The sequence below is a fragment of the Monodelphis domestica genome, chromosome 2 (assembly GCF_027887165.1).
Source record: "Monodelphis domestica isolate mMonDom1 chromosome 2, mMonDom1.pri, whole genome shotgun sequence".
Lineage (NCBI taxonomy): Eukaryota > Metazoa > Chordata > Mammalia > Didelphimorphia > Didelphidae > Monodelphis > Monodelphis domestica.
Window position 1 is genome coordinate 113348753 of NC_077228.1, and position 14641 is coordinate 113363393.

At 42.9% G+C, this 14641-nt stretch overlaps 1 protein-coding gene across 1 annotated transcript in view; it reads right to left on the reverse strand.

The window, feature by feature from the left end:
- PLXNA2 (plexin A2) overlaps nt 1–14641 on the reverse strand; it is a 345165-nt gene that overhangs the window by 96865 nt on the left and 233659 nt on the right. The window contains exons 6-9 of the mRNA XM_056815875.1: nt 14211–14334; nt 12046–12199; nt 10706–10802; nt 3336–3450 (exon numbers count right to left, since the gene is read on the reverse strand). Coding sequence (XP_056671853.1) covers nt 3336–3450; nt 10706–10802; nt 12046–12199; nt 14211–14334 — 490 coding nt within the window. The remainder of the gene's footprint in view (nt 1–3335; nt 3451–10705; nt 10803–12045; nt 12200–14210; nt 14335–14641) is intronic.

Here is a 14641-nt window from a genome sequence, read left to right on the forward strand (position 1 = left end):
GGAAAGAATGCGGCAATTGCTTTGGATGTTTTTCACTGGAACCGTCCCTTCGTTCCTCTGAGCCTTTGTTTCCTCGCCTGTGAAGTGTGAGGAAGTTGGATAAGAGATCTCTAAGGTTTTTTTCTAAAGCTAATATTTTTTGACTCAACGTGTATGACCACAGACAAGTTACTTGACTCTGCTGGGCCTCAGCTTCCTCATCTCCAAAGTGAGGGAGTTAGCTAGGATGGCCTCTGATGTCTATTTCAGCGTCAGAGGGAGTACAATAGTCACGTACCTCTTATTGGGACCACAGTGGAAATATCCCTGCCAGCCGGGACTGCCATTTTTGCTTTTATATCCCTAGCATACAGCACAATGTTTGCCACAAAATAGGTGCTTAGGGAATGTTTATTGACTGACTTACTGATATGGGGATTCTTTTATAAGATCCAGAAGTACAAAGAACAAAACCTTCAATTAAAGATGTGGAAACTGAGGCTTATAGAAGGGAAGCAACTTATCCATAATCGATGGGGTAAATAGCAAAGTCAATTCAAACTCAGATCTTGATTCTAGGACTCTTTCTACTGTATTGGGAATAATTTCACCCTACAGTGAATTCCACGCTATTGACCATATTCTGAAGATCTGGAAGGGTCATGTGGTCTTGTGCAAGGTGGTTCCCAATCCTCTTTTAGTTATTAGAAGGACAGGATCACAGATTCAGAGCTGGGAAGGATCTTCTAGTGCCCTCATTTTATAGATGTTAAAACTGAGGCTGAAAGGAGGAAGCTGGGTAGCTCAGTGGATTGAGAGCCAGGCCTAGAGACGGGAGGTCCTAGGTTCAAATCTGGCCTCAGATACTTCCCAGCTGTGTGACCCTGGGCAAGTCACTTGACCCCCATTGCCTAGCCCTTACCACTCTTCTGCCTTGGAGCCAATACACAGTATTGACTCCAAGATGGAAGGTAAGGGTTTAAAAAAAAAAAACGGAGGCTGAGGAGCTTGATATGACTTGCCCATTCCATGTTAGAACTAGCTACCATATTCAGGAAGATGAAAGAAGTTTCAAATACCAAGGCACCAATAGATTGAGACTTCTGAACAATGCCAGGCCATGACACGTAGTGATGGGGAGGCCAACTACTTGCTGTCTCCCATCTCCATGCCTTTGTCCTAGCAGCCCCCCATGCCTCCTGTGCTCTGCCCCTCACCTCCATCTACCTCTTAAGTTTTCCTGGCTCCCTTCAAGACTCAGCTCCAATCCTACCTTCTGTTGGACGTCTTTCCCAGATTTTCCAGCTGCCGGTGAGCTTCTTTCTGAGATTACCTTCCATCTATTCTCTCTCTCTCTCTCTCTTGTGTATACCTACTTATTTTCATGTTTGTTTCTCCCATTAAAACATGAGCTCCTTGAGGTCAGGGACTGTTTGTTCTTTTCTCTGTGAGCCCTGTGCTTGTACCACGTTTGGCACAGTAGTGAGCGCTTAATAAATTCTTACTGGCTGACTCTTTGTGATGACAGATCATTATCCTTTCTCTCTCACAATGATGGCAGCCCCATTTACCAGCCTGGAAGTGATGAATGTAAAAATGTAAGGTGCTAAGAACTGATCAAGGTCAGAAGTAAAGAAAACAGGGGAATTCAGACTGTGCTCCCCGGGGATTCTGCCTCCCCAGGAAAGCCACCAACGTCCCTAATCAATGCATCACACGTCCTGAACTGTTTTTCGGCTAAGGGCAAAATGTATGCATGCCACCAGACTCCCCTATCCATCTCCTACAACTCTCGTTCCCTTGAAACCTCAACCATGCCGCCACCAGCAGGGGTCTGGTTCAGGTACAGTGATTTCATCCAAACGAATGGACCACTTTCCATTCATGTTATTTTTCATCAAAGACAGAATTAAAGGGACAAAAGCATTTAGACGTTCACATACATTGGTCTGGATTAGACATCTGTGGTCTTTGAAACTCAAATCCTGCTGTTCTGGAGTGCAAAATACATTAGGACCAAAAAAGGAAACAGGCCCAGCTAGTTATACTATCCTCAGGCTCTCGAAATATGCCCAGCAAGCCAGCGTCAATCAATATTCATTGACCTGAAATATTTATCGGGAAGATAAGCAACTTGGCATTTCACCGTGTTGATAACAAAGGCAGGTCAGGCATCATGGATGGGATGTTTACTAGATAACGAAATGAGACTTTGAGCAAGACCTGGCACTCTCCCCTGGCTACGATCCATTCTCTTCCTCCAATGGGCTGCCACCTGTGCGTGTATCAGGGTATAGGATATTCTAATGTATGAGAATAAATAATGTATTAGAGTGAAAATAATCATAAAATGTTATCAGTAAAGGGGACCTTGGTATGAACGATCAAGAACGAGAAGTAAGATAGTTCTTTAACAATTGGAAATAGAACTTATGTTTAGCCAGTCTCAAAGTGACTTTTCTCCTCAAAGAACAGAATGAATGAAGGCCATTCTTTGACATTCTAGTCCTGGGTATTTGATTGGCTGTCCATGGATGGCTTTGCCTTCAACTGCTTGGATATTTGGATGGATAATGTTTGAAGGGATAGAAGAAAGTCCCCAATAATGTATTAGGTGTTTAAAAAATCACAATCTTTTATCAGTAAAAAGGACCTTGATATGAAAGATTGAGAAAGAGAAGACTTTTTAAAAATTGAAGTAGAGCTTTTGTTTAGCCAGTCTCAAAGTGACTTTTCTCCTCCTAGAACAGTGAACCAAGGCCATTCTTTGACATTCTAGTACAAGGTATCTGATTGGCTGTCCATGCATGTCTTCTCCAAACCTTTGCCTTCAATCCCTTGGATATTTGGACAGATAATTCTCAAAGGGATAGAGTAACGGCCTCAATGGGGAACTGTGACATATATTTGCCTTGTAAGGATTTTTGGAGTTTCTCAGATGGACTTTGGAACCTGTTTCACTTGCCCACTCCAAAGAAAGATGTCATAGATAGACCAAAGTCAGGGAGATGGCATGAAAGAGTCTACAGATGACCATATGAGAATGGGCAAGGCCATTCAGACTCCACAAGAATTCTATAAAACCAGGGATGTACTGAGTTTGCTTGAACTGCATCGTGAAAGCCGGTTGTCAAATTTTCAGAATGGGCAGTTATACTTTGGAAAGTGGCAAATGTTACAAATCAGGGCTTGATTTATTATTTTGTTGATTGACTAAACTTAAGAAAGTGATGGAGAAAATCGTAATAATGCACAATTTAAACCTGAGTGTATCATGTATGCCTTCCCTTTACCACCTGAGAAATGACTGTTGAATGTTTATCACCAAGCCCATGTTTAATTTCTGCCCACCTTACCTCAGAAATATTGATACGGCCTTCTTGGAAGGAACAAGTCGTGGGGTCATGGGTACAGAGGTTTCGATATTTGCACCAATGGCAGCGGAAGGCACTGTTGACACAGGACAGGCACCTGCATGGATGGAGGAAAGGAGGGAGTGGGGGGGAAGGAAAGGAGAGAGGGAGGGAGAGGGAGAGAGAGGGGAAAGGGAGGGAGAGAAGGAGAGAGAGAGGGGGAGAGAGGCAGAGGGAAGGAGAGAGAGGGAGGGAGGGAGAGAGGGAGAGAGAGAGAGAGAGAATCCACAATAGAGAAACAGACAGAATCAGAGAGAGAGGGGGGAGAGAGAGAGAGAGAGAGAGAGAGAGAGAGAGAGAGAGAGAGAGAGAGAGAGAGAGAGAGAGAGAGAGAGAGAAGAGAGAGAGAGAGAGAGAGAGAGAGAGAGAGAGAGAGAGAGAGAGAGAGAGAGAGAGAGAGAGAGAGAGAGAGGGGAGAGAGAGAGAGAGAGAGAGAGAGAGAAAGTTAAGACCTGAGTCACTCCTAGAACACTGAGAAACTAGGGTCACCTACTTTTCCCAACCCTTTAAGAGGATGATAGGGACAACTTGTAGCTATGGGAACCATCAATTTTTCATTTAAAGCTCTTATAATGAGTTCCCATCACTACAGAGTAAGGCAAGTCAGAATAAGGAAAGGTGGTTCATTCATTCAGTGCCTTTAGCAATTAAACAGGTATGAGGGCAGAGGAGAGAGGAAAAAGATTTGGAAGTAGCTAGGAGAGAACCCTTTATTGCATCTTCTGCCTATTAGTTATTTGACCAGACAGGTAGATGTCAAGGTTCTGGACCTGGAGTCAGGAAGACAGGGGTTCACATCCTCTCTGAGGCAGTTACTAGCTATGTGACCCTGGGCAAATCATTTGACTTCTGTTTGCCTTAGTTTCCTCATCTTTAAAATGGGGATAATACTGTCACTTTCCTCAAAAGAGTTTTCATCACTTGTGAGACTCAAGTAAGATAACATATATAAGGTGCTTTGCAAATCTTAAAGTACCATATAAGCCCTAGCTATTATTATAACCTGAGTTCTCAATTTCCTTATATGTAAAATGGGGACAATAAATTAATCTCATGATATTTTTGTGAGGATCACATAAGATAGTATCCGTGAAAACATTTTAAGAAGCAACAATATATAAAATAAAAGGCATTGTTCTCAAGGGGTAAAGGCTTTTTAATATTAATTTTTAGGGGTAATACTTGTCTCAGAAAATTGGGGGATATTAGACTATGGGGAGAAGGTAGTAGCCAGCAGACTCTCTTGTTCTTCTTCAAGAATCTAAGACCCAACAAGTACAATCAGAGTGTGTGTCATGTAGTCCTCAAGAAAAAAAGATAAGAATTTAGCTTGACATATTGGCTTCTTTGACAAATAACAGACAAAATCACCACTCTTCTTTTGGTATTTCTTTTTTTAACCCCTTACCTTATCTTAGACTCAATACTGTGTATTGGGTTCCAAAGGAGAAGAGCAGTAAGGGCTAGGCAATAGGGGTTAAGTGACTTGCCCAGGGTCACACAGCTAGGAAGTGTCTGAGGCCAGATTTGAACCCAGGACCTCTCATCTCTAGGTCTGACTCTAAATCGACTGAGCCATCCAGCTGCTCCCTCTTTTGGTATTTCTTGAAGATGGCATAGATTTCTTGAAGATGATGTGTATGAAGGGAGAGTAGTCCATTGCTAAAATGGATCTGGGGATGGGGTGGGTCAGGTACCTCCATTTAATTGTCCTTCCCACTAACCTGTCTAGGAGAGAATGGGAAACAGAAGTTTTATCTCCCTTCTGCAGTATTGCAGGTAGAGTCAGGAAAATTTGGGCTTAAATATACTGTAGACCCTAAACCTGGGCAAATCACTTAATCTCTCTGGGTCTCAGTTTGCCCAAATGCAAAATAAGGGGCTTGCACTTAGGAGCCTCTGAGGTTCTTTCTAGCTCTGAATCTATGACCCTGTCCTAGGACCACCTGAATGGCCTTGGTCAAATTATTTAACATCTATGGCTGGTTCCTAGTTTCCTTACTTACCCCCACGCCCCAGATGAGGGAATTTGACTAAGTTCCTTCCACCCTTAAGAATATGATCCTCAGACTCCAAATCTAGACGTGCCAATTTATATTTTCACTTTTTATTTGTATATGAATCTGAGAAAACTCGACTGTGAGTAAGTAGGCAGAAAAGAGTCAGAAAGAAAAGAAGAGGTTGCTGGAAACCAGTACTAAATTTATATTTTAGCTAGCCTTTTTATAGTGTTTTAAGGTTTGCTAAGAATGCTACAAATATTTTCTCCTCACAACAAACTCTGGGAGATAGGTACTATAATTATTTTCATTTTACAAATGGGTAAACTGAGGCACAGGGTGACTAAGTGAATTTCCTAGAGTCGCATAGCTAGAAAATGTCTGAGGCTGAATTTGAACTCAGGTCCTCCTGACTCCAAGTTTAGTGCTCTATTCACTGTATCACCTCGTTGCCTAAAAGTTCTATATACATGTATGCACACCCACTCATACACACATATGTATACATGTATTGGGAAAAGGGTAGATCCAGATCCTAGAGGCTAAATGACTTGCCCAGAGTTACACAGATAGACAGGGTCTAAGGCAGAATTCAAGACTCAGATCTTCCTGGCTCCGAGGCCAGTTCTCTATCCTCCAGCCAAGAGAGTGGAGGAGACTTTGGGCTTCAAATTGGGATTTGATGATTGGAGAACTTTGGAAAGTGGTTAAGGTCACTGAAGCTTCTAGAAGGTGACTTAAGTCAATGATGCTTAAGTTTCAGGGCTGGCTCCTTGTCATAGAGTTGGGTCCATAGTCTAGTGCCATCTTGTGGGGACCATATTACTACCAAGAATCAGGAGCAGGATGACTCAAGCAGTGACCCCCTGTATCAGCTGCCATGTTAGCTTAGTAAAACTTCAACTTAGTTTTCCCATAATGCCCAAACCTGCCTACCGTTTGTGGGTGCCCCTTTACCCCTTATGTCAATCTCATGGTCTACTAGTTGCTTGCAAGCCTACAACTCAAGTGCTGCCTAAACCAGATTAAAATGTAATTAGTAAATGTTAAAAAAAAATTAGTTAAAATACAGTAAGATGTAGATAATGTTAATTTGTGGTTTTCTAAAACAACATGCAGGATTGTTTCTATTTGAGTTTGGCACCACTGCTTAGACGACTGGTTGCAGAATTTCTGCTTAGAGTAAATACTCACAGATGGGTATTCCTCAAGGGGAAAAAATGACATAAGAGTATTTAATAAAGATGCTGAAGTCTTTCATTCAAGTTCTTTCAGGTCTACTTTTGGATTTGCTTTATCTCTATTGACCAATGTCTTTTAGTCCCTTGACCAAAGGCAAATGATATATTATCAGATCCAACAGGATCTTGCTCTCAGGATATCAGGAAACTATGCTAGAATTTAGATACATGCTAGATAGAGATCTGAGAGTTCTTAGCCCCGGCTCTAGAGAACTAATGAATTCACCTGTGAAGGGAGGTGTAGAAACACTAGGTTTTTATGAAAAAAAAATTAAAAACCCTTAAGTTTCAGGGAGATGGATTTCAGCTCAGAATAAGGAAAAACTTCCTGATAGAGCAGTACAAAAATAGAAAGGGCTTTCTTGTCTTGGAGTCAGGAAGACCTGGAAAGTTGAGTTCCCTGTCACAGAAGGTGGCTAAACAGAGGGTGATGACCATTTCTCAGGAATATTGTGGAGGAGATTCATGGATATCAGGCCTAGAAGCAAACTAGACGACTTCTGAGGTTCTTTCTGGCTGTGTGACCTGAAGCAAAACAGTCTCTGAATCTCAGGTTGTTTGTTGTTTGTTATGTGTCCATTCAAATATTAGACAGAATGGCTTTCCAAAGCTTCTTGAATCCTTGTTGTTTAATCATGAATTCTGGGATGGAAATATCATGGGAGCCTGGATTTAGAGCACGTGGGTCAGTACAGGTCATCAGTACAATTCCTTCATCTAATAGATGAGGATTGTGCCTAGAAAAGGCTACGTCCCATAAGTAGTAGGCGGTAGGGCTTGAATTTGAACCTCGGTTCTTCAGTTCTAAATCAAGTATTCTTTTTTCCTACGGGAAGAAGAATGTGCCTGGGAGCAAAAGGAGATTCCTGCTGTCAAGGCCTCCCCCTGGTTTCTACTGCATCCCTGTCTACCGTGACAGCATCCCTATTGCTACAGCAACCAGAGAGACAGAAAGCAGTGACATCACAGAAGGATGTTGTCACAAACAGTGCATTTTGGAGGGGGTGGGGGTGGGAGAGGTTGGCTCAGGTTCTAGTTCTCTGCCCCACAAGAAGGATTAATAGCCATCTTGGCAGAACAGAAACTGTCATCAGGGTAGCAATAGACAATGTGCAGGATTGTTTCTATTTGAGATCGGTACCACTGCTTAGATGGTGCTGGGCTTTGGGAAATAGTATGAAGAGGTTGTAGGCTCAAGATGCTTAAGTTTCCAAAAAGCAAGATTGGCAAGAACAGGGGGGGTGGGGTTATTGGGAAGCCTGACCCCATTTTAGATCCTTCTATTGGCTCTCTTGCTCCCCCAGGCCTACCTTAGTTAACCTAATATTCTGGCTCTCTCCTTTTCCAGGACAAGCCAAACTATAAATTATTGGGGTTCCCCATGGGTGCTTCTCTCTAGTGGCCTTATTCTTTTTTTTTAAAAAACCCTTACCTTCCATCTTAGAATCAATACTGTGTATTGGTCCTAAGGCAGAAGAGGGGGTCAAGTGACTTGCCCAGGGTCACACAGCTGGGAAATCTGCCTCTAGTCCTGGCTCTCAATCCACTGAGCCACCTAGCTGTCCCCTCTAGTGACCTCATTCTAAAAAATGTAAATGCAGAACTAGGTGGAAAAATCAAAGGGGGGATGGGTTATTTAGCTATTTATTTGAATTTTCTCCTCTCTTCTTCCCTTCCTTTCTCCTTCCTTCCTCTCCCCTCACCATATTATATATTAGCTATATATTAGGTAATAATCTAATAAAAATAGTATATTATATATTAACGTACACAAAGCTCTGAAATTGTAAAGTGCCATATAAATGTCATCTTTTATTATTATCTATAATAATGTAATTATATCTAATATTTCTTTCCTCTCAGAAAACCCTTTGTTTTGAGTTAGTGTTGTCCTTCTCCACTCCATTCCCCAGCCTGCGACCTACAACTACATCTCCAGCGTGTCCTGCCGCTTGCCCAGGCCTCGTGTGGCCTGCGCCAGGTAGCAGAGGGTGTGTTATTCCTGGGGCTCAGTGTCTCCCATCTACCCTCCCCGCTGAACGCCCAGCGCCACTGGCTCCTTGCCCCTTTCTGTGAAGCCAAAGACACATCCGTGTGACCCCTCCTTGGAGCCAAATGCACAAGAGCCTGCAAGAGGAGAATTAGAGCTTTTCCCAGAGAGGGTTCATTCAGGAGAAACTCGGTGCAAAGGCACATCCTTCATGCCTGTCCCTTCTGGCTAGGCCTCTCACTAGAGACAGGTTCCCAGCTTTTGTGTACAGTTACAGAATCACACAGCTTGGGGGCACCATCAGGTTATGCTAAAGCCCCGCGAGGATCTTGGATCCATCAACCAGGCCGCATTTAGACCAGCCTAGGGGCCCTTTCTCCATTTCCTCCCAGGAACGCTGAAGGAAGGAGGGCCCAGAGAGCATGCCCCCTTCTCTCCAGCTTCTTTTATTTCATCTGCGCTGCCTCAGATCTGTCCTCCTGTCCCCCTTCTTTACTTCATGGGTACTGATCTGAATTGCAGTCCTTTCTGGCTTGGAGCCTCTTCTAACTTCAAATGCATATGGCACCCTTCTTCTTCCTCTTCTTTTTAATTAATTAAATTAATTAATTAAGGATATTTTTCCATGGTCACATGAATCATGTTCTTTCCCTCCCCTCCTCCCTCTGCCCTCCCAAAGCCAACGAACAATTCCACTGGATTTTACATGTGTCATTGACCAAAATATGGCACCCTTCTAATGCCCCCATTAATTTGCACACCACCGTCTCCATCTTCCAAAGCTGCTCTCCTCTCACCCTCTGTGTCTATAAATGGGTAACTTTTGCTGCCTTGACCCCAAGACCTTGGACCCCACCAGGGTCACTGTAGTATATGGCTTTCAACTCTCCCTTTTATTGCCCAGGTGGCGAGAGGCCAGTGGGGATATAATGGGGATATGAGGCAAATTTAAGTTCAACAATAAGGAAAACCTTTCCAATAATTTTTGAACCAGATTTATGATTGCTGTGGTATAGGGAATTCCTAGTACCAATAGGGGTCAGCCCCACTTTGCAGTTTAAAAGGGTTAGACAGCCACCTGTGGGTACTAAGAAGATTGTGTTATCCAGAAAAAAATGATTAATTTAATTTACTCAGGGTCACTTAGCATTGTGTCAGAGGTAGGACCTGATCTCGCATCTTTCTGTCTTGCTACCCATTATGCTGTACTTCCTCTCTCCTAATAACTAGAGCTATTCAAGAGCAGAACAGAGTTTCTTGGGGGTAATAAATTTCCCCTCATTGGAAAGCCTCAAACAAAATATGGATAATCACTTTCTGGAAACTCTAAAGAGGATTCGGTAGGGGCATTAATAGAGCAGTCAGAAAAACTTGGGTTTGAATCTCACTTCAGATATATCCTGACTATGTGACCTTCAGCAAAGTAGTTTACCTTTCTGAGCCCCAATTTCCTCATCTGTAAAATGGGAACAACAAAAGCCCTGATCCCACAGAGTTACTATGAAAATCAAAAGAGATAATACATGTAAATCACTTTGGATAACTTAAAATGTTATAAAAATATAAGCTGCTATTTTTATCCTTTAGGTTTGGATTGTACTAGATGGTCTTTAGTTTCCAGGGTTCCCAGCCTCTATTTCTTTTGTCAAATATACAAATTATATTCAAATCCTATTAGCCTAACAGATAGTGATTCAGGACTTGAAAAAGGAAGACTTGAGTTCGAATCTTTAAAAATTTCTTAGTTGTGGGATCTTCGCAATTCTCTAAATTCTTTCAGCCTTGGTTTCCTCATTTTCCAATTGGTTGGGTTAGCACCTCTCATCTTGGTTGTAAGGATCAAATGAGATGTCTAAAAAACTCTGAAAATTTTAAAGTGCTATATTCATGCCATGATGATTATTGTAAGGTTTTTGTCTGCAAGCGAGTCAGGAATGCAGCCTTTTACTAGGGGCTGAATCTCTGAATGGAGATCTCTGATTTTGAGAGCTAAGATCCTGTGTGAGGATTGGGGTAGATGCTTTTGGGACCTGGGGTTGAGGAGAGGGTGGAAGTGGTGGCAGAGGGATAAATCATGCTTACAATTGGTGGGCACTGCAGTTGTAAAACTTGAACTCAGTGCTGACGAACATCTTTCCTGTCTCCTTAGACCTTAGTTGTAGTTCCAGCCCAAACCAGTCTAGAAAAGAAAGAAGAAAAGAGTGAACAAACAGGCATTCTGATAGATGGTTGGGGGAGAAGAAGGCTCTTCAAATATGGGTTAGGAGGAAATCCTAGGGGTTTGATCTGTGAGTTTATATCTGGCTAGCTCTGTATTGATCAGATAACTTTTAAACCTTCTGATTTTTTGTGCATTTTTTAACACATGCAGGAATACTTACAGACAGACAGATACTTGCTTTTCCATGTAAATAAATACTGCCTAATTTCATGTTGGCAGCAGGGAGAAAGACAAAGGGAAAGAGAAACGGATGGATACTCAAATGATTAGCTTCTGCAAGGTGGCAATGGTTTGGGCTCTGACACTGGATTTAAGACCAGCCAGAATTAGAATCCTGTTGTCAGACTGACAAAGGTTCAAGTGATTAGTGAAGCCATTAATTGAGGAAGATGATACAACTTGGGATAGGATTCCCTCCTTTGGGTTAAGTTTAGATGATAGCCAAGCCTCTTAGGCACTAAGATTTTTTCTTCACCTATGTGTTCACAAGTGGTGAAACCCTAGAGATTATGAGGAAGAATAAATGGGAGTTTGGGGAATGAATTCTCAAATTTCCTAGGTGTTTGCTAATCAGCTGGAGCCCTAAGCTTACATCACACTTCAAAACTTCCTTTTTTCTGCTACTGATTCTAAGAAAGATAATTCCATTCCATTCCATTCAATTAAAAATCAATTAAGTACCTACTATGTAACAGGTATTACAGTAGGTGCTGGGGATACAAAGACAAAAAAAGTAATAGTTACTTTCAGGAAGTTTACGTTCTACTTAGAGAAATACCACATAAGCAGATAAGTAACTTCAAAATATATTTAAAACTTTAAAAATAATTGAGAGGGGAAAATACTATCTATCCAAATTCTGCCTCACTTGAAAGAGGGCTTGACCATATCTTCTAGAATCTCTTGGTCTAGGTTGAGGTAAAATCACCTAGTGAGAGTTTCACATCCTAAGGCATCCAGTAGGTCTACAGAGGAGACTCAGTAGATGTGACTCCATATTCTTTGAGCCACAATAACCCCGAGCACACAAATGGTAAAATGGTAGATCTCAGAGCCTGCCTTATTTCTGGCCCTCAGGGGGAAGAGGATCCTCAGTTCAGGAAGGGCTTGAAGCAAAAATGCTCAGCCTAGCACCCTTCCTTTCTCATGGCTGCCTTTTCTCCTTGCTGGGGGCCTCCTCCAGTCATAGACCTCCTCTTACCTTGATCCAGAGGGATGGCAGGGACATCCTTGACCCCAGGAGAGGCACAGATCACCTGGTTTCCTGCCACCTGCCCTTCTACCTCTGTCAGGTTCCCAAAAGCACAGGTAACACCTGCAGACAGGTCTGGGGCATCACTGACGGTCAGGCTGAGCTGAAGGAGAAGAAAATTCAATTTAACTCAATTCAATCCAACAAAAATGTACTTAGGGCTTTCTACACTAGGTTCTGAGGATACAAAGGCAATAATGGAACCATCCCATTCTTGTGGAGTGTATATTCTGCTGGAAAAGAGCCTCAGAAATTAGAATGCACATTGTATGTTATTGTTAAATGTGCATTAGGAGGGGAATCAAGAGAGCTGGGTTCAAGTTCTCACCATCACTAATTCCTTGATTCATATTTAGTGAAATTGAGCCTTAATTTCCTTTTCTGTAAAAAGTGGGTTTTGGACTAGTTCAATCAATTACTCAATAGGCATTTATTAAATGCCGACCAAGAATCAAGCACTGAGATACAAAGATGAGGGTGGAATAATCACCGCTTCATACAGCACAGGACCTTGCAGGTTCCTTTCAGGTCTGGCGTTCTTTGATCATAACAATGCAGGTCAAGTATGATTAGGTGATAAGGCAGAGACTAACCCATTTTTTTTCCCTCATGAGGCCAGCCTGTCTGTTCCCAGGAATCACTGAGGCTTTGAGGAGGGTAGATGGACAGGGCAATTTTGAAACTGAGTCAAGAGCTCAGCCCTTTGATTCAGGCTGCATCCCCCATGGTTTCTCCAGATTTAGGTGACGTGGTGAATTCTCCTCCTCTAACGTGCTAATTATCAAAGGCAAATGACCAAGCTGGTCAGTTACCCAGGATTCTCGTTTCTTCTCTGTTCCTCTGGCTTCATCTCTTAGCCATTTCCCAGTTTAGGAGTGGCTCCCCACCCAAAAAGGTTGGTGAGGATTGGGGACAGGAGGAATAAAAGAAACACAAGTTTACATGGGTTCACTCTGATTTAAAAAAAAAACCAAAAACCCTTCTCTTCTGTCTTAGTATCAGCTCTAAGCAGAAGAGTGGCAAGGGCTAGGCAAGGATCACAGAGCTGGGAAGTGTCTGAGGTTAGATTTGAATTTGTGCTCTATCCACAGTGCTATCTAGCTGCCCTATTCACTCTGATTTTTAATAATAACTACTAAAAGCTGAGGGCTAAGTAGAGAAGAAACTGGAATAAATTTCATAAAAGAAGTTTGGGATGCAATCATCCAGACCTGGCTAGAGTTTCTTAGGCCATAGATCATAAACCACCCTAGCTAGAGAGGGCCTCAGAGATCTACTTCTTAAAGTCCTTCATTCGAGAGTTGGGGAAACTGAGGCCTGGAGACGTTATACAGAAAGCTTCCAAGGCATACCGTATCTTCCAGCTCCCTAGCCCAGCACCCAACACATAGTAGGTGCTTACTCAATGTACATTGTTTGATGGATAGTATTTCCCGGCACCCCATCAGTTACTTTGCTCCTCAATTTCTATTCTAGGTTGGTTGCCTTCAGAAGATCGCTCTTTCCTCCCCTCTCATCCCCCAACCTTGTCCTGTGGAGGACAGACCTCTTTATAGAGACGGAGAAACTGAAATCGTGGCTGGTTCATTAGCCAGTTAACATTCAGAGGTGCTCATAAAAATCTGCTGAAACTGGGCGACAGGGCAGGGCCCAAGGACATGGAGTATTTGGGGCTGCGCTTGACAGGCGGCTAAAGGATTCTCTATCTTCAGTTCGCACAGGCCTGGGATTAATTGACCTCCACCTTCAAGTAGCTCCAGAAGCACCTCATGATTGATGCCGATGGAGGGGCAGAAGCAGTGTTATGGGGAACCTCAGACAGTGGATAGAGATGGTTTGGGCACATAGGGGAGGCCTACGTCACTTTGTGAAATCCAGAAGATAAAAAAAGTCACAAATAAAAAAATAGAAGCACTGGGCTTTGGGGGAGGGTCGAGAGCGAGTGTTCACGTCTATAAAACACAACAAAACAAACACTGGATTCACTATAGAGTTCCTTTAAATAGAAAGCTCTGCCAGTGGGTTTAAAATAAGATTTCGTCTACAGTCATCTATGATGGCTTTTGACATAGACGCGCATCCTCTCCCTCCTCTCACTCGGTTTGGGTACTTACCAGGCGGCTGTGTTCAGAGACGGAGATGCTGCTGGGCTTGACCTGGAGGCTCATGCACTGGCTGATAGAGGCAGCAAACCTGTTAGCTTCCCGGGCCCTCTGGCATTTGTCCCTCCGGGAGCACCTACAGCACACACCAAGGGACAGAAGGGACAGGGTTCTCATTTTCCTTTGGGCAGGCTGAGGGACGCGGGGGCTGTTACTGTCCAATCTGTCCAATCAAATCTTTCTCTGTTGTTTTTTATTTTTCCCTCCTCTTCTCCCCTCCCCGGGCGAAGGACTCTCTTTGGAGGCTGTGTAAGAGAGTGACTCCTGGACACTAAACTCATTAGCCAAATGGAAATGGATTCAATAAGCAGCAAAAGGGATTTAATTAAGGCACGAAAAGGTGAGATCCCAAGTCATCCTCTGAAAAACGGATAGGAAACTTT